The 19,907-nt window shown below is 43.2% G+C and overlaps 1 protein-coding gene across 1 annotated transcript in view; it reads left to right on the forward strand.

Moving 5' to 3' along the window:
• The first annotated feature begins 64 nt into the window (after positions 1–64).
• FBXO45 (F-box protein 45) overlaps positions 65–19,907 on the forward strand; it is a 55,122-nt gene continuing 35,279 nt past the window's right edge. The window contains exons 1-2 of the mRNA XM_073576568.1: positions 65–511; positions 19,092–19,448. Coding sequence (XP_073432669.1) covers positions 233–511; positions 19,092–19,448 — 636 coding nt within the window. The 5' untranslated portion in view covers positions 65–232. The remainder of the gene's footprint in view (positions 512–19,091; positions 19,449–19,907) is intronic.

Raw genomic sequence — 19,907 nt, forward strand, 5'->3', positions numbered from 1 at the left:
AGGCAGGCTCCTGCTGTGATTGGCGCAAGACTACAAGGCGGAGACAGAACAGGAAGACTACTGGAGCCCGCGGTTATCGCGCACGTGATTGGACCGCCTTCTATTTATTTTTGTGTACGCCGCCGCTGATTGGCTACTGATTACGTGTGCAGCAGGATGTTGCTGCTCGGCGCTGAGTGATGTGGGAGGGTGGCGGGGTCTGAGCAGCCGGTTACCGGGAATTACGGAGGGGATGGCTGCGGCCGCCGCTCCCTCTGCGGCTCCCGCTGTGCCTCCTCCTCCGCCTCCCGCCGCGGGCTCAGGGAGGTTACCCAGCCGGGTGCTGGAGCTGGTCTTCTCCTACCTTGACCTGTCAGACCTCCGGAGCTGCGGCCTGGTCTGTAAACACTGGCACCGCTGCCTGCACGGGGACGAGAATAACGAAGTGTGGCGGAGCCTGTGCCTGCGGACGGTCAGCGAGGAGGCGCTGCGCACCGACGTCCTGTGCAACCTGCCCACGTACAAGGCGAAGGTGAGCGGGGAGCCTCTCAGCCAATCACATCACCGCTCTTATATCTGAGGCGAGTGTGCAGGTGTCAGCGGCCAGCTGATTGGTCGCTGCAGACTTCCAGTGTGGTCTCCATTCATTCCCTGCTGCTCAGTGATCTGGAGCCAGTGCAGAACATCAGGCCCTGTATTGTAGTGGCTCCTCCTGTGCGGGCCCCTTCTGCATGTGACGCTGACATTATATCCCTGCTTGGTCGCCTGCACACCTAGGTGTCCTCCCAACACATGAGGCACAGTCCCTGTCCGTCCAGCGTGGTAACGGGTGTGGGGTTGTACCGTCATCCGCGCACTGTGGCGGAGAGCAGCGCTCCCTGTCAGGAGATGAATCATAGAATCGTAGAGTTGGAAGGGACCTCCTGGGCCATCTGGTCCAACCCCCTGCTCAAAGCAGGATTCGCTAAATCATCCCAGTCAGATGTCTGTCCAGCCTCTGTTTGAAGACTTCCATTGAAGGAGAACTCACCACTTCTCGTGGCAGCCTGTTCCACTCATTGATCACTCTAACTGTCAAAAAGTTTTTTCTAATATCTAATCTGTGTCTCCTCCCATTCAGTTTCATCCCATTGCTTCTAGTCTTTCCTTGTGCAAATGAGAATAAAGTTGATCCTTCTACAATGTGACAGCCCTTTAGATATTTGTAGACAGCAATTAAGTCTCCTCTCAGTCTTCTCTTTTGCAAACTAAACATTCCCAAATCCTGCAACCTTTCCTCATAAGACAGGGTTTGCAGACCGGTCACCATTCTGGTCGCTCTTTTCTGAACTTGCTCCAGTTTGTTGATGTCTTTTTTAAAATGTGGTGCCCAAAACTGGACACAATATTCCAGATGAGGTCTGACCAAAGAGGAGTAGAGGGAAATAATGACTTCACGTGATCTAGACTGTATGCTTCTGTTAATACATCCTAGAACTGCATTTGCCTTTTTTGCTGCTGCATCACACTGTTGACTCATATTCAGTCTGTGATCTATTAGTATACCCAAGTCTTTTTCACATGTGCTGTCACTTAGCCCTATTCCTCCCATTCTATATATGCTTTTTTCATTTTTATTGCCCAGATGTAGTACTTTGCATTTCTCCCTGTTAAAAACCATTCTGTTAGTTACTGCCCACTTCTCCAGTTTATTTAAATCTTTTTGAATCCTCTCTCTCTCTTCTCTAGTATTAGCTATCCCTCCTAGCTTTGTGTCATCAGCAAATTTAATCAGTTTACCCTCAATTCCTTCATCTAAATCATTGATAAAGATGTTGAACAATACAGGGCCCAGGACAGAGCCCTGTGGTACCCCACTTGAGACATTCTTCCAACTGGATGTGCAGCCATTTACGACCACTCTTTGGGTCCGATCACTAAGCCAGCTATGAATCCACCTAACAGTTGCCTTGTCCATTCCATACTTAGTCATTTTTTCAATAAGGATTGTATGAGAGACTTTGTCAAATGCTTTGCTGAAGTCAAGATATACTATATCTACAGCATTTCCTTGATCCACCCAATCAGTGATACCGTCATAGAAGGAAATTAAGTTAGTCTGACATGACTTATTAGTTACAAACCCATGCTGACTCTGTTTGATCACTTCATTCTTATCCAGGTATTGACTTACATGTTGTTTAATAATTTGTTCAAAGATCTTTCCTGGTATAGAAGTCAGACTCACCGGCCTATAGTTGCCTGGGTCCACCTTCTTCCCCTTTTTGAAGATAGGAACAACATTTGCTCTTCTCCAGTCTTCTGGCACTTCTCCTGTTCTCCAAGAATTTTCAAAGATTATGGAGAGTGGTTCAGAAATTTCTTCTGCTATCTCCTTCAGTACTCTGGGGTGTAATTCATCTGGACCTGGAGACTTGAATTCATTTAGGTTAGCTAAGTGTTTCCTCACTATCTTTCTGTTTATAGATATCCTGGATTCTTCTATTCCCTTAATAGGACAGTGAATAACAGTTGGTGTTACATTTCCTTTCTGAGAGAAAACAGATGCAAAATAGGAATTTAAAAGTTCAGCCTTCTCAACATCCTGTCTTACCATTTCATCATTTTCATCCTGTAAAAATCCTATAGCATCTTTGACTTTTCTATTACTTTTGACATATCCCCAAAATCCTTTATTATTGCTTTTGACATCTCTTGCAAGCCTCAATTCATTTTCAGCTTTAGATAATCTGATTTGTGCCCTGCAGATTCTGCAGACAGCATTATATTCTTCTTTAGATATGCCTCCCTCTTTCCATTTTATAAACATTTTTTTCTTCCTTTTTAGCATGTGCATAAGTTCTGTGTTCACCCATCCTGGTTTCCTTAAATGCTTCCTATTCTTCCCTCTCTTCGGAATTGTTAACAACTGTGCTTTGAGAATTTCATTTTTCAAGATTTCCCATCCTTCCTGGACATTTTTGTCTTTAAGGATATCCAGCCATTGGATCCCTCCAATTATCTTTCTGAATCCCTTAAAATCTGCCTTTCTGAAATCTAACCTTGACGTCTGAGTCTTCACAGGTCTTCCTCCTCTAGTTATCCAAAATTCTAAAATAGCATGGTCGCTACCTCCTAGGGTCCCAGCCACTTTTACCTCCTCAACCATTTCCTCCCTGTTTATAAGGATTAGATCCAAGGTAGCAGTTCCCCTTGTTTTCTCCCCTACCTTTTGGAAGATAAAGTTGTCAGCAAGAGAGGATAAGAATTTCCTTGACCTGTTAGTTTTGCCTGAGAGAGATTCCCAACAAATGTCTGGATAGTTGAAATCTCCCATGACAACTATGTCATATTTTTTGGAGAACTTGGCCATTTGATGCATAAAGAGTTCATCCATATCTTCAGCTTGCACAGGCGGCCTGTAGTAAATACAGGAGGGTCTGGCCTTCATTCTGCTGTTCCTGCAGATTTCACCCCCTTCGTAATGTAAAGGATAGATTCTGCCCAAAACTTAATCTTTCTGCATCTAAGGCTATGTGTAAACGTTGCCGATTCTGCTGCGGATCCGCAGCGTTTTTGGCCCTGCAGATCAGCAGCGAATTTTGCTGCGTTGTACAGTAACTTTAAAATCAAAGGGGAAAAAAACGCTGTGCATTTTTCCGCGCGGATTTGCTGCGGTTTTAAATTGGTAGCATGTCAATTCTTTGTGTGGATTCTGCAGTGGTTTGACACCTGCTCCATGATCAGGTGTCAAACCGCAGGCTAATCCGCAGGTAAAATGCAGGTTTTTTGACCTTCAGATTTTGCCAAATCCACTCGGAAAAATCTGCAGTACAATCCGCAACGTGTGCACTTACCCTGAGCCTGCCCTGGGATTAGCAGCGGGGCATTTTCTGCAGTACATAGGATGGCGACTGTGGGTTTTGTAGTATACGTAGATCAGCGCATTAGGAGTGAATTAAAACCGGACTTTAACCCCTTTACCCCCAAGGGTGGTTTGCACTTTCACGACCGGGCCAATTTTTACAATTCTGACCACTGTCCCTTTATGAGGTCATAACTCTGCAACGCTTCCATGGATCCCGGTGATTCTGACATTGTTTGCTCGTGACATATTGTACTTCATGATACTGGTAAAATTTAATTGATATTACTTGCGTTTATTTGTGGAAAAACGGAAATTTGGTGAAAATTTCGCAATTTTCCAACTTTGAATTTTTATGCCCTTAAATCAGAGATACGGCACACAAAAAACTTAATAAGTAACATTTCCCACATGTTTACTTTACATCAGCACAATTTTGGAACCAACATTTTTTTTTTTGTTATGAGGTTATAAGGGTTAAAAGTTAACCAGCGATTTCTCATTTTTGCAACACCATTTTATTTTTACGGACCACCACATTTGAAGTCACTTTGAGGGGTCTATATGATAGAAAATCCCCAAAAGTGACACCATTCTAAACTGCACCCCTCAAGATGCTCAAAACTACATTCAAGAAGTTTATTAACCCTTCAGGTGCTTCACATTAATTTTTTGAATATTTAAAAAAAACAAACTTAACTTGTTTTCACAAAAAAAATACTTCAGATTCAATTTTTTTATTTTACCAAGGGTAACAGGAGAAATTGGACTGGAAGTTATTGTGCAATTTGTCCTGAGTACGCTGATACCTGACGTGGGGGGGGAACCACTGTTTCGGCGCATGGCAGAGCTCAGAATGGAAGGAGCGCCGTTTGACTTTTTCAATGCAAAATTGGCTGGAATTCAGATCGGACGTAATAAAGATAAATGTCCAGCTCCACGATATAGTGAAAGTGCAATTCTTTAGTCACTTAATCCATACAAGTGAGGTTAAAAGCCAGCATGAGGTGACAAGGCTTGATTAAGTGACTAAAGAATTGCACTTTCACTATATCGTGGAGCTGGACATTTATCTTTATTACTTTGGATTGGACACCGGTCCCGTGCTCCGATGTTGGAATGCTATGTCTGGTGAGCTGGATGTATATGTTGGATTTATTAACTCAGATCGGACGCCATGTCACGTTTGGAGAGCCCCTGATGTACCTAAACAGTGGAAACACCCCCCCCCCCCCCCCCCCCCCAAGGAACTTGTCTAGATATGTGGTGCGAACTTTGATTTCACAAGGGATTCACAGAAGTTTATAACGTACAGCTAAAAAATCATATTTTTTTTCCACAAAAATGATCTTTTCACCCTCAATTTTTATTTTTCAAAGGGTAACAGGAACCCAAAAGCTATTGTGCAATTTGTCCTGAGTACGCTGATAACCTATATGTGGGGATAAACCACAATTTGGGCGCATGGCAGAGCTCGGAAGGGAAGCAGCGCCATTTGATTTTTTTGGCTGGAATTGGGATTGGACACCATGTCGCGTTTGGAAAGCCCCTGATGTGCCTAAACAGTGGAAACCCCCCACAAGTGACCGCATTTTGGAAACTAGACCCCCCCCCCCCCTGGAATTTATCTAGATGTGTGGTGAGCACTCTGAACCCCCAAGTGCTTCATAGAAGCTTATAACGCCCAGGCATGAAAATAAAAAAAAAAATCATATTTTTTCCACGAATATGATCTTTTAGTCCCCAATTTTTTTTTATTTTCCCAAGGGTAACAGGAGAAATTGGACCCCAGAAGTTGTCCAATTTGTCCTGAGTACACCGATACCCCATATGTGGGAGAAAACTACTGTATGGGCACACGTCGGGGATCGGAAGGGAAGTAGTGACGTTTTGGAATGCAGACTTTGATGGAATGGTTTGCAGGTGTCATGTTGCGATTGGAGAGCCCCTGATGTGCCTAAACTGTAGAAACTCCCCACAAGTGACCCCATTTTGGAAACTAGACCCCCCCCCAAGGAACTTATCTAGATGTGTGGTGAGCACTTTGAACCCCCAAGTGCTTCACATAAGTTTATAACATCTGGGCGTGAAAATAAAAAAGTCATATTTTTTTTTTTTCCACAAAAATGATATTTTTGCCCCCAATTTTTTATTTTCCTAAGGGTAACAGGAGAAATTGGACCCCATAAGTTGTTTTGCAATTTGTCCTGAGTAGGCTGTTACCCTATATGTGGGGGTAAAACACTGTTTGGGTGCATGGCAGAGGTTGGAAGGGAAGGAGCACCATTTGACTTTTTCAACGCAGAATTGGCTGGAATTGAGATCAGACGCCATGTTGCATTTGGAGAGCACCTGATGTGCCCAAACAGTGGAAACCCCCCAATTCTAACTCCAACCCTAATCTCAGCCCTAGCCCTAATGGAAAAATAGAAATAAATACTTCCCCCCCCCCCCCCCCCCAACTAAGGGGGTGATAACGGGGGGTTTGATTTACTATTTATGGCGGGTTTTATGTTTGGCGGCTGTTGCACCCTAAAAGACGCTTTTTATTGTGAAAATAGTTTTTGCATCACCACATATTGAGAGCTATAATTTTTCCATATTTTGACCCACGGAGTCATGTGAGGTCTTATTTTTTGCGGGACGAGTTGACGCTTTTATTGGTGTCATGTTCGGGCACGTGACTTTTTTGATCGCTTTTTATTCCGATTTTTGGGACGCAGAATGAACAAAAACCAGCGTTTCAAGAATTTCTTTTGGGGGGGTGCGTTTACACCGTTCCGCCTGCGGTAAAATTGATAAAGCGGTTTTATTCTTTGGGTCAGTACGGTTACAGTGATACCTCATTTGTGTGTTTGTGTTTTTATTTTTTTTTTTTTTTTTTTTTTAGGTTTTGGCGCTTTTATGCAATGAAAACCATTTTATATAAAAAATAATTAATTTTGCATCGCTTTATTCTGCGAGCTATAACTTTTTAATTTTTTTCACTGATGCTGTGCGGCTCGTTTTTTGCGGGACAATATGTCGTTTTCAGCGGTACCATGGATATTTATATGCGTCTTTTTGATTGCGCGTTATTGCCCTTTTTTTGTTCGGCGGTATGATTAATTATTTTTTGCTTCGTTTTTTAGTTTTTAAGGAGTTCGCTAAAGGGGTTAACTAATGGGACTGCTTTATAGGGCGGGTCGTTACGGATGCGGCGATACCAAATATGTGAACTTTATTATATATATATATATATATATATATATATATATATATATATATATATATATATATATATATATATATATATAATTTTTTTTTTTTTTTTTTTTTACTTTATTAGGTTGTCCCAGGTGGGACATCACTGTCCTGTGACAGATCGCTGATCTGTCACATCACAGATCACTGTGACTGATCAGCGATCTGTCACTGGCATACACGCAGACTTTCTCATGCCTGCGCTTTGCAGGCACTGAGGAAGCCAGCTCCGTGCAGGCCCCCGAAGGTCCCTGTCGCCATCTTGGATTCGGGGACCTACAGGGATGGAGCCCCCTGCAGCAGCGCTGCACATTGCGCTGCTGTGGGGGGGCTCAGTGAAGCACGGAGGGAGCCCCCTCCCTGCTGATGCTGCCCTTTAACCCCCAGTACACTGTGATCGTGTTTGATCGCAGTGTGCCAGGGGTTAACGTGTCGGGTGTGGTCCGTGACCGCCCCTGACACGTAGTGCCGGGTGTCAGCTGACACCCGGCCGCGATCAGCGGCGCTCCCCCCGCGAGCGCCGCTGATCGCGCTAGACGTACTATCCCGTCCATGGGCATAGGGGCCCGGGTCCCATGGACGGGATAGTACGTCTGATGTCAGAAAGGGGTTAATCAAGAAAATATTAATTCTTAAACTCGCACAATAAAACTTTGTAATAGGAGGGAGACAAAGATGTCTGGTCCACGTGACTGCAGGCAGAAGACCAGAAGCGTCAGCGTAACTTTGCTAAAATAATTTTCCTTTGTGACGATCCTTGTCTTATATCTGTCTCCATGTGGATTGGACATCTGTTTCACTTGTTACAGGTCATCTTTTTTGTGTGAATTTAGTTTAATATTTTCTTGATTTTTTTAAGGGTATGTGCACACGTTGCGGATTTGCTGCGGATCCGCAAGAGATTTACATTACAATGTTATTCTATGGGGAAAAAAAAAGCTGTGCAAATGCTGCAGAAAAATCCGTGCGGGAATGCAGTGTTTTTTTTTCGCAGCATGTCAATTCTTTGTGCGGTTTCCGCAGCGTTTCTGCACCCATTCCATTATAGGAATCCACAGGTGTAATCACGCATGCAAAAGCCACAATAAATCTGCATAAAAAATGCATGTTCAGCTCAGAAAATTCCGCACAACAATCCGTAACGTGTGCACATACCCTAAAGGCTGTTTTAATTCACTTAACTGTGCTGATCTATGTTATCTATTAGTAAGGAGACCTGCACATCTTGACCCCCTTTATTGCTTGTTTGTTGGGTTTTTATAGTCAAAGATTCAGCTGACCGCTTCCTTTTGGAATGGGTTCTTCTCTTTTATGGAGGTGTTTGTTATCTCTGCAGCTGTTAGTTTCTTCCTGTGTTTGGTCTCCGCCAGTGGTACAGCGTATAATAGCTATCACCGCTCTGCCATGGGAGCCCTGATGCCAATGATACGGCACGTGCCCTCTGCAGTGGCGCTGCTGGAGGATCAGCATGGATCTGAAGTGCAAAGAGTCTCGTACACAGTCAGTAAATGCAGCCAGATCTAAAGTGTATGTAGTGACGAGCGCTCCTGTGTATAGGCAGTCTGGAAAGATGGCAGATCGGCTGAATGGTGCCCTACACATCTTGTGGGCCGCCTTATGCATTTTGAGCACCGCTAATCTCTCTCCCAAGCCTGACATGACAGGTTATGGAGAACAATATACTTGTAGGGAAGTGATCATTAGAAAATGGCCTAAAGCACCACTCCAGTGTTTGTCGGAATGGTGCTATCACTCCAAGTATCCTGCCCCTAGTATCACACTCGCCACCTGCCGTCTTCCCCTTCTATCGGCATCACTTCTGTTGGTCTTCAGCTGATTGTGACCTCCTGGATTGCTCCAGTGTTTGCTTGATGAGCCAGAGGTCACGGTCTTCAATGTAAGAGCCTTGTTCTGGCTCTAATACATTGAGTGCATGTGACCATTACTTAGTTAGTCAGATGTTACTGTCACAAAATGGCGCCGGGGGTCCAGAGTAGCGTCATGGACTAAGTATAAACTTTAAAAAACTGACCGTCACATCCAACCATAAACTAAGTGGTGCTTAAGGGGAATCTGTCACCTATTTTTCGTATATAAGATGCGGCCACCGCCATCAGGGGCTTATCTACATCATTCTGTAATGCTATAGATAAGCCCCCGATGTAACCTGAAAGAAGAAAAACGAGTTATATTATCCTCACCCAGGGGCCGATGGGTATCACGGTCCAGGCCCTTCCATCTTCATGCCATCCACTTCTTTGCTTCCTATCGCGGCTCCGGCATACTGCTCTGCCCTGTTGAGGGCAGAGTACTGCAGTGTGCAGGTGCCAGAAGAGGTCCAGTGCCTGTGCACTGCAGTACTCTGCCCTCAACAGGGCAGAGCAGTATGCCGGAGCCGCGATAGGAAGCAAAGAAAAGGATGGCATCGCTAGAACATGGGAGGCACCGGACTGCCCCCTGGTGAGTATAACCTAACTTGTTTTTCTTCTTTCAGGTTACATTGGGGACTTATCTACAGCATTACAGAATGCCTAATGGCGGTGGCAGATAGGTGACAGTTTCCCTTTAAACTAGAGTCACCAACTTGTATACACTCAAACAAAAAAGGAAGCATTCTGTAGTGCCATAGCATGCAAATATGAAAAATGAATTGCTTTACAGCATTAGAAATATGAAAAATTGAGAGGTTAGCGCATAAAATGGCCAATATATGTGCACCTGGAAGCCACGGTAAGGCGTTTCTTGTTTTCCAGGACCCTAACACTAATGCCAATCCTCACTTAGACTGAAGTCTTCATCTGTATGGGAACCTATGTAAATCCTCTCCTTAGACTGAAATCTATATCTCTGTGGAGGGGTGGTGGCCCTGCTGTGATTAAAACCGCCTGCGGCTAAGAGGTGGAGTGCGCAGTCAGAAAGTTAATGAATACAAATTTCAAAAAAACTGACAGTCACATCCAAGCATAAACTAAGTGTGAACAGGTGCTTAACCCCGAATCACCAACTCGTATACATTCAAACAAAAAAGGCAGCACTCTGAATTTGTATTTATTAACCTTCTGACCTCTTAGCCGCAGGCGTTTTTAATCACATCAGGGCCACCACCCCTCCACAGAGATATAGATTTTAGTCTACAGAGGATTTACATAGACTAAAGTCTTCATCTGTATGGGATATGTGAAACAGAAGCCGCGGAGACACCATTACATGTTTCTCAACGCAAGCAATGACCAGCCAGGTCTTTCCCCGGGAAGGAACAACCACGGGAAGGGCAGTCTCCAATGAAGGAAACCACCTATGCCAAAACATGGTATCCATCCACAGACAGCTGTTTCGGGGTATTGCCCCTCATCAGTGTGGAGTAGGAAACTGGCTGGTAGGAGCAATGCCTAGTAAAAGACTGTGAAAATGAGGATGAATGAACTCATGGAGATCAACATCCAACACTGCGGAGACACCATCACATGTTTCTCAACGCAGTGATTCTAGAGCAAGGCCCCCATCCCTTATGGGAAATAAGCAAAACAGAAGCCGCGGAGACACCATCACATGTTTCTCAACGCAAGCAATGACTAGCCATATTTCTGATGAGGGGCAATACCCCGAAACAGCTGTCTGTGGATGGATACCATGTTTTGGCTTAGGTGGTTTCCTTCATTGGAGACTGCCCTTCCCGTGGTTGTTCCTTCCCGGGGAAAGACCTGGCTGGTTATTGCTTGCGTTGAGAAACATGTAATGGTGTCTCCGCGGCTTCTGTTTTACATATTTCCCATAAGGGATGGGGGCAGTGCTCTAGAATCACTGCGTTGAGAAACACGTGATGGTGTCTCCGCAGTGTTGGATGTTGATCTCCATGAGTTCATTCATCCTCACTTTCACACTTCATCTGTATGGGAACCTAAGTGAGGATTGGCATTAGGTTGGGGTCCTGGAAAACGAGAAACACCTTACCGTGGCTTCCAGGTACACATAAACTGGCCATTTTATGCATGAAGCTTTCTCAATCTTTCATATTTCTAATGCAGTAATGCAATTCATATGTCATGTTTGCATGCTATGGTGCTACAGAGTGCTGCCTTATTTTGTTTGAGTGGACTAAGTATAAGGGCTCATACTTGTTTGTGAGAGACTCACACGATTCTCGTGCGAGTCTCTTGCTTGAAAACCTGACACTGCCGCCGGCGCTTGGACCGGAGTGTGCGGCTACATGTATTTCTATTTAGCTGCACACTCCAGGCTCAGTGCCAGCGGCAGTGCCAGGTTTTCATGCAAGAGACTCGCACGAGAATCGTGTGAGTATGAGCCCTAAGACTGAGATCAGGAACCTTGGATTAATAGCACCACTCCAGCACTGAATAACAAACCAAGTTGGAGTGGTACTTCAAATCAGGTTTTTGTGTCGGTATCCTTAAAGGGAATCTGTTGCAAAATTTTTGCCACCGAATCTGAGAGCGGCGTAATGTAGAGACAGGGAGCCTGATTCCAGGGATGTGTTACTTACTGAGCTACTTAGTGTAGTTTTGATAACATCATTTTACTGTCAGCAGGAGATCATCACTAGAGGACTAGTAAACCTGTCTTGTAGCCCTCCATATTCATGAGCTCTGTATAACCCTGCTCCTAACACTGACAGCTTTTACAGTACATAGGCAGAAAGCCAGTCAGTGGTGTGGATGGGCTTAGCATTTAAGAGAACTGCTAGATCTGCAGCAGTTAGTGACTTATCAAAATGACAGCAAGCAGCCCAGTAAGTGACACATCAGTGCAATCAGGATCTCTGCTCTACTTTATGCTTCAGATGGGCTAGCAAGACATGATAGACTCCTTTTAAGAACAGGCTTTTTTTTCCTCATATGATGTTTATTGAGAAAAAAATCGTAATCTTGCAATGTTCAGTGGCCATTGAAGAGATTTTAGAGTTGTATTTCCTCTCCTTTCAGAAAGTGTTTCCAGCAGGCTACTTATCAGCAGAGGCAGGAGTAGGTCCTCTGTTACAGGGTTCCCCAACTCCAGTCCTCTAGGCCCACCAACAGGTCATGTTTTCAGGATTTCCTTAGTATTGCCCAGGTGATATTTGCATCACCTGTACAGTACAAGGGAAATCCTGAAAACATGACCTGTTGGTGGGCCTTGAGGACTGGAGTTGGGGAACCTTGCTCTATCACAGGTGATGTCACAGGAGACCCATCTCCCCCTTCTGTCAGTGACTTTTGCACACCCTCATCAGATGCTTCAATAGAAGAGGGTTGGGGGTCTGACCATTGTGACTAATGTGCATGTTCTGGCTTTCTGAAATAGCAAGTCAAAGTCTAATGAAGAGAGAACCTCGGTAGCAAGTGTGAAAACTGCAAGATTGCAGTGAATTATTTTAAAAACAGATTAAAATGGGGGGAGAAAAAATTCATGTGACCAATGGCTGATTTAGGTAATGGGGCACATTCTGCTGATGGCTTCCCCTTTACTCAACTGCAAAGCAAATGTAGATCAGATACGCACAGCTTGTCAGTGTAAAGGGTGGGAAAGCGGTAATTGTGCTAAAATCACAGCAAATGGTGCTCATTTGTTCAGGTTTCCACTAATCTAGCGCAGATGCTATGTTTCCTCCACGGGTCTTTGCCTTCCCGTGATGACATGATGTACGTGACTGCTGTAAGCAATCAATGGCGGCATGTCATCACTGAACAGCCTGTAAAGGAGGACTGGTGGGAATACCAGAGCATCTGTGCTAAATCACTGGGGGCGCAAATATTGATGACCTCCCCGACACCTTTTCCTAGCCAAACACTGCAGCTCTGCCCATCTAGTGTCCCTGTCATAGTGCTGTAGTGTCTTCCTTCACTCCATACATTGCTTACATACCACTGTTGCAGGAGCAGACATTACTTGAGCAGTAGGGTGGGGTTTTTGGGTGTCTGATCCCCAGCAAGCTTATCCTTTTGGATAGATATCAATATGTACATTCTGGACAATGCCTTTAAAGCAGGGTGGATTTGATTTAAATCTAACTGATTTAAATCACGATTTAAATCACTAGTCAGTAAGGCTTGATTTAAATCAGTGATTTAAATCAGTTTCTACCTAAACTAGTTCTTGCTACTTTAACATGCAAGTAGATGAAGATTTTTAGAATCACTTTTTATATTACTTTTTTCTCCCCAGTTTAATGGGTTAATCATTCATATTTGGACACCACTGTTCTGTTGTACTTAGGAAGGAGAAAAATAATCCTGACCTTAATAACAATTTAAATAGATTTATTCAACTGAAACAATAACATTACAGCATAAGTTATTTGCTTAAACAAACATCCATGTTTGTTAACTAATTTGGCTAAACAAAATATATATATATTTTAAGAAACTTAGACTGTCAGCCCAGCCGACACATGAAAAACTTAAATACTACTGTCCCTGCTGTCCTCTGTAGCTCACTTGTCGTCATCTTCATCATCATCTTCTTCTTTGTTCCTATTCATAATCTGGAAAAGAAAAACAAGCTTTCCTGCTTTATTGGGTCCCAACCGATTTTTCAATTTAGAATGAATGAGTCCAAAGGAAGAGAATATTCTTTCAGTGCCTGCAGAAGAAGCTACTGCTGTTAAAAGTGAAATCATTACTTGAACAGTCTCTAAATCCAAGCGCTTAAGTGACTTCCACCAGTTTACTGGTGTGACCTTCCTTAAAATATCTTCAGCAAACATATATTTCTTGAATGGTTCCCCCTTAGCTCTGAAGTTTATTATAGTTGGCATTAAAGATGGATGATTGCTGGATACCCATGTCATAGCTAACTCCTCTTCCTCAGCACTTAGGTTTTGACCCTGATATTGGATATTGACAATATTTGCCAAAAAATGAGCTGGAGTCAGTGCTTGTCCCATTCGTTTGTTTACTGCTTGTAATTTAATTCTGTCCATGTGTAGTTCTGTTTTTAAGTGTTCACTCAGTTCCTTCCAAATTTCAACAGCATCTGCAATAAAACAGCTATTTTTCTGTATTTTGTTTAAAGCTTGAGAGATGGGTTTCAGGAAGCTCAGCATATGTTCAACATTTCTCTTAAGCCCAATGTTGAGGATTTTGTCCGTGACAGTGCCATCTATTTTATCTCGATTTTCTTCACAAAGTGTCATCAGAATAGGCCAGTTTTTGATATACTGCTCAAAACAGTCCACCACAGAGTTCCATCTAACATCTTGTGGGAGCGTTAGCTTGGTTCCACCCATCCTTTTCAGAGCTGCTGCAGCAAAATGATTATTACGGAAGTATTTAGCAATTTCAACAACATTAGCCTTTATTTCTGGAACACTTAAGTCTTTGGCTAAGAGGTGCAGCAAATGAGCACTGCAACCATATGTTTTTAGCAGCTTTGTATTCCCTCCCTGCTCTTCTAAATCTCTTCTCATCTTGGATACGTTTGCAGCATTGTCAGTGACCAAACTGCGTACTAGACATTTGAATTTTTGTTCACATGTCGTTACAGCTTTTACTGCCACTTCTTGTAAGTATTCTGCTGTGTGTGCATTTCCTGACGTATCAGTTGTTTGTGCAAGGAAGACTTTACCTTCTTCTGTTGTTATACAAGCACATACAATAGGATCATTGTGGACATTCTCCACCCATCAATACTTAGGTTAACAATTTTACCCTCCAGAGCTGTTGCACATTGCTCCATTTCTCTGTCATACACTTGATCCAGCAGTTTCCCTGCAACATCAGCTCTGCTGGGTGGACTGTATCCTGGTCTCAGTGACTGAACCATATTAATGAAATGTGGGTTCTCAGTCAGACGGAAAGAAGAGTTCGTTGCATAAATAAACTGGGCAATTTTTTCATCAATCAACTCTTTTTCTAATCTGCTAGTTCTTATCACAAACCTATCTATGGTGGTTCCAGGAGGTAAAGGTTTTTTCTTCCTTTTGGGTGATGGTGATATGTGGCTGTGGGTGTCTGATGATGATGCTGCTGCTAATGAAGCACTATCCTGGATGGATAACTCTGAAACTGTAGAACAGGATGATGGTGATCTTGGAGGTGGATAGTTTCCAGAATCCATGAATTCCCCTAAACAAAAAAGTCAATGTTGTTATTTTATTGTTTATACAATTTCTGCTTATTGTACACAACACATCACTGCCCCTGCCCCAAAAGGAATATTTGTTTTTCTTCATAACTGTACCAAATGATAGTAACATGCAGTAATAAGAAATATTTTTCTCACACATGACAGTTCAGTCTTTAGAAATAGGATTCAATAAAAATGTTTACCAACCTGAAGATCCTGCCTGTTCAGAAGTGTTTCTTTGGTCATCTTCATCACCGCACTTCTCATGATGTTGTCTCATTCGCGCCACCAGGCCTTGCATCTCTTTGTTGCATCGTTTGCATTTTGCACTCATGCCTGCCTTACCGATAGGCGAAGGAGCTTCATTAAAATATTCCCAAACTGGGTCTCTTTTACGGCCTGCTGCCATTATAAGGAAAGAATGTAATAAACCTCAGATCGTACACACAAACAGATCCAGACTTGTCTGTCTGTGGCTATGCTGCACTATTGTGCTCAAAGTTTCACTTTCATTTTCTTGTCTGCTTGCCCTTCCTCCTCCTCACACTTAGATTCACATTCTTCTTGTGTTGTGCAGATATAGAATCATAGAATCGTAGAGTTGGAAGGGACCTCTTGGGCCATCTGGTCCAACCCCCTGCTCAAAGCAGGATTCGCTAAATCATCCCAGTCAGATGTCTGTCCAGCCTCTGTTTGAAGACTTCCATTGAAGGAGAACTCACCACTTCTCGTGGCAGCCTGTTCCACTCATTGATCACTCTAACTGTCAAAAAGTTTTCTCTAATATCTAATCTGTGTCTCCTCCCATTCAGTTTCATCCCATTGCTTCTAGTCTTTCCTTGTGCAAATGAGAATAAAGTTGATCCTTCTACAATGTGACAGCCCTTTAGATATTTGTAGACAGCTATTAAGTCTCCTCTCAGTCTTCTCTTTTGCAAACTAAACATTCCCAAATCCTTCAACCTTTCCTCATAAGACAGGGTTTGCAGACCGGTTACCATTCTGGTCGCTCTTTTCTGAACTTGCTCCAGTTTGTTGATGTCTTTTTTAAAATGTGGTGCCCAAAACTGGACACAATATTCCAGATGAGGTCTGACCAAAGAGGAGTAGAGGGAAATAATGACTTCACGTGATCTAGACTGTATGCTTCTGTTAATACATCCTAGAATTGCATTTGCCTTTTTTGCTGCTGCATCACACTGTTGACTCATATTCAGTCTGTGATCTATTAGTATACCCAAGTCTTTTTCACATGTGCTGTCACTTAGCCCTATTCCTCCCATTCTATATATGCTTTTTTCATTTTTATTGCCCAGATGTAGTACTTTGCATTTCTCCCTGTTAAAAACCATTCTGTTAGTTGCTGCCCACTGCTCCAGTTTATTTATATCTTTTTGAATCCTCTCTTTCTTCTCTAGTATTAGCTATCCCTCCTAGCTTTGTGTCATCAGCAAATTTAATCAGTTTACCCTCAATTCCTTCATCTAAATCGTTGATAAAGATGTTGAACAATACAGGGCCCAGGACAGAGCCCTGTGGTACCCCACTTGAGACATTCTTCCAACTGGATGTGCAGCCATTTACGACCACTCTTTGGGTCCGATCACTAAGCCAGTTATGAATCCACCTAACAGTTGCCTTGTCCATTCCATACTTAGTCATTTTTTCAATAAGGATTGTATGAGAGACTTTGTCAAATTCTTTGCTGAAGTCAAGATATACTATATCTACAGCATTTCCTTGATCCACCCAAACAATCAGAAACATATTGTCTAACTTCTTGGACTTGGCACTGAAGGGGTTGATTCTGTATTCATAGGTTTGTAGAACAATAGGATTAAGGTCTTTTTCTCAACTCTGTTCATGTTGTAACATTTTTGCTGTGAAGAGGAGGCTGGGACCTCTGCGGAGTCAAATTCAGTTTTGAGAACTGCGTAAGTAAAGCGAGCGTCTGTGATAATATAGGAGAGAAACTGCCCACTAATCCTACAGAAACCTCTGGAAGAGCATGGCATTGTGAATGTTACACATATACAGCCTTTATTCTACTGAGTTAAACAACTCAGCTTTATCTCATGATGGAAGAACCTTTGGATGGTAAAATATTTTCCTCAAAAAGCAGTTTATTGAAAAAAATCCGATTTAAATCAAAAAAATCCGATTTACTTATTATTTTTTTTTTTTATTTTTAAAAAAAAACATTGATTTTTATCCACCCTGCTTTAAAGGGAATCTGTCAATAGGATCTACCCTGTAAGCAATCTATATGGACATGTAGGGCATAGGTAGCTGACTAAAGTGATGAGGCATTCTATGATCCAGTGTCTTATTCCAGAGAAATCCCACATTTTTCTTATATGTAAATGAGCTGTTAAGAGTCGTCCCGGGGGATAAAAATGTTTGTACTGTTCCTGAACACATGCACTGTGCATCTCATTTTTATAGTGTACTTCAATCATCTTTTTAACCCTTATAATTCCCTGTGACAGATGCTGCTCCTCACTGCTCTCCCCCTCCTGTCTGTGTCATTACATCACACTCCAGTGTGATGCTCCCAGCTGTGAGGAACAGCCAGTTTCCTGATAAGGGCAGGGGCGTGGACAGCTCCAGGCTGTTCCTAACTGCCTGCTCCATGATATTGGTCTCTAGTCCAAGAACAGGGGCATGCTCCCTAGTAGTAGCAGTCATGTCAACAAGGAGCTGCAAAGACGCGCTGTGATCCCCTGCTGTACAACCCTTGAGTGCATACTGCCACGTGTCATACAGACAGAATAAATGCCATAAACGGATAGATATTTTATAAGCCCATGTATGTTTGGTTCACAATATAAGGAACAGAGCAATGGGACCTGGGGGGTTTATGCCATGCCTGACAGAATCTGCAACAGACGGCTGGATGCTTTCCTCAGGCTGAGCAGTCACGTGACAATCCAGGGTGATAAAGTTGTAGGTGACAGGACACCCCCAAGTTGATAAGGGGGATACAATAATAAACCAGTGCAGTGCTCTGCCTCTGCTTTCTGTATGACACGTGGCAGTATGCATTATGGACTGTACAGCAGAGGATCACAGGGTGTTTTTGCATTTTCTTGTTGGCATGACTGCTGCTAGAAGGGAGCATGCCTTCTGTTCTTGGACTAAATGGAGACAGACAAGGGGCGAGTAGCGAGGAACAGCCTGGAACAGGCAGTGCCCCCCTGTTCTTAGACTGATTAGAGATGGATGTCCAGGGACAAGCAGCTAGAAACAGCCTGCTGCAGGCCATGCCCCTGCTATTAGGTGGGAACTGGCTGTTCCTCATAGCTTAACACCGGTGTGTGATGTAATGTCAGGCAGGAGGGGGGAGCAGTGAGGAGCAGCTGCTGTGCAAATAATTTTATGGGTTATGAAGATAATTGAAGTGCACTGAGTATCTCATCTTTATCGCGGAACAGTACAATTTATCTTTTTTTTTTTTTTTTTTTTTTTTTTTTTTTTTTTTTTTTCCTCCCTGGATTACCCCTTTTAATATCTATGGTCTGGACCCAAATTTCCTTGAGAATCTGAAAATGAAAGTGGGGCATTACCAGTGTGATATGTAGTGGCCTCTCTAATGATCTCACTGCAGAGCTGTGCCTGACTACAATTAACACTACTTCAGTTACAATCTCACAGGCAGCCAGTGTGGGGGGGGGGGAGGGTGTACAGCTGAACTGACAGAGCAATGGTAAGAGTTACAACTGTAGATGGGTCTGTATTGAGACAAAGGTCTGCTGTGCTCACCACCCCCCCCCCCCCCTCCCATACTGGCTGCCTAAGAAATTGAAGTTGCAGTTGGACACAGCTCTGCAGCAGAGGTAAAACTATGAGGAAAGCTGCAGATGTCTTTGTAATATGGTATGGCTCAACTCTGCTGTACTGTTAGTAATATTCAACAAAATAACCAATCGTGGATCAGTCTGAGTATCAGTAACTCTCTCTGCAGATGCGAGCCTTCCAGCATGGCTTCAGCTCCAACGACTGCTCTAGGAATGTATATATTAAGAAGAATGGTTTTACTCTGCATCGCAATCCAATCGCTCAGAGCACGGACGGGGCACGCACCAAAATTGGCTTCAGTGAGGGACGCCATGCCTGGGAAGTATGGTGGGAAGGGCCACTTGGCACAGTGGCGGTCATTGGCATTGCAACAAAACGTGCTCCCATGCAGTGTCAGGGATATGTGGCGCTCCTTGGTAGTGATGACCAGAGTTGGGGCTGGAACCTAGTGGATAATAATCTATTGCACAATGGAGAAGTAAATGGAAGTTTTCCACAGTGCAACAATGCACCCAAATATCAAGTAAGTAAAAAGTAACCTTTACCATTAACATATTTTCTAAGCAGGCTACTGAACAGAATGCTGTAAATGGAACCTACAGTGGGGGAAATAAGTATTTGATCCCTTGCTGATCTTGTAAGTTTGCCCACTGACAAAGACATGAACAGTCTATAATTTTAAGGGTAGATTAATTTTAACATTGAGATAGAATATCAAAAATAAAATCCAGAAAATCACATTGTATAAATTTATCTGCATTTTAAAGTGAGAAATAAGTATTTGATCCCTCTGGCAAACAAGGCTTAATACATGGTGGCAAAATCCTTGTTGGCCAGCACAGCAGTCAGACACTTTTGTAGTTGATGAGGTTTGTGCACATGTCAGGAGGAATTTTGGTCCACTCCTCTCTGCGGATCATCTCTAAATCATTAAGATTTTGAGGCGGTCACTTGGCAACTTGGAGCTACAAGTGTCTCCACA

This window comes from Dendrobates tinctorius, unplaced genomic scaffold (assembly GCF_039654945.1).
Source record: "Dendrobates tinctorius isolate UK_male_01 unplaced genomic scaffold, ASM3965494v1 ptg000049l, whole genome shotgun sequence".
Taxonomy (NCBI): Eukaryota; Metazoa; Chordata; class Amphibia; order Anura; family Dendrobatidae; genus Dendrobates; species Dendrobates tinctorius.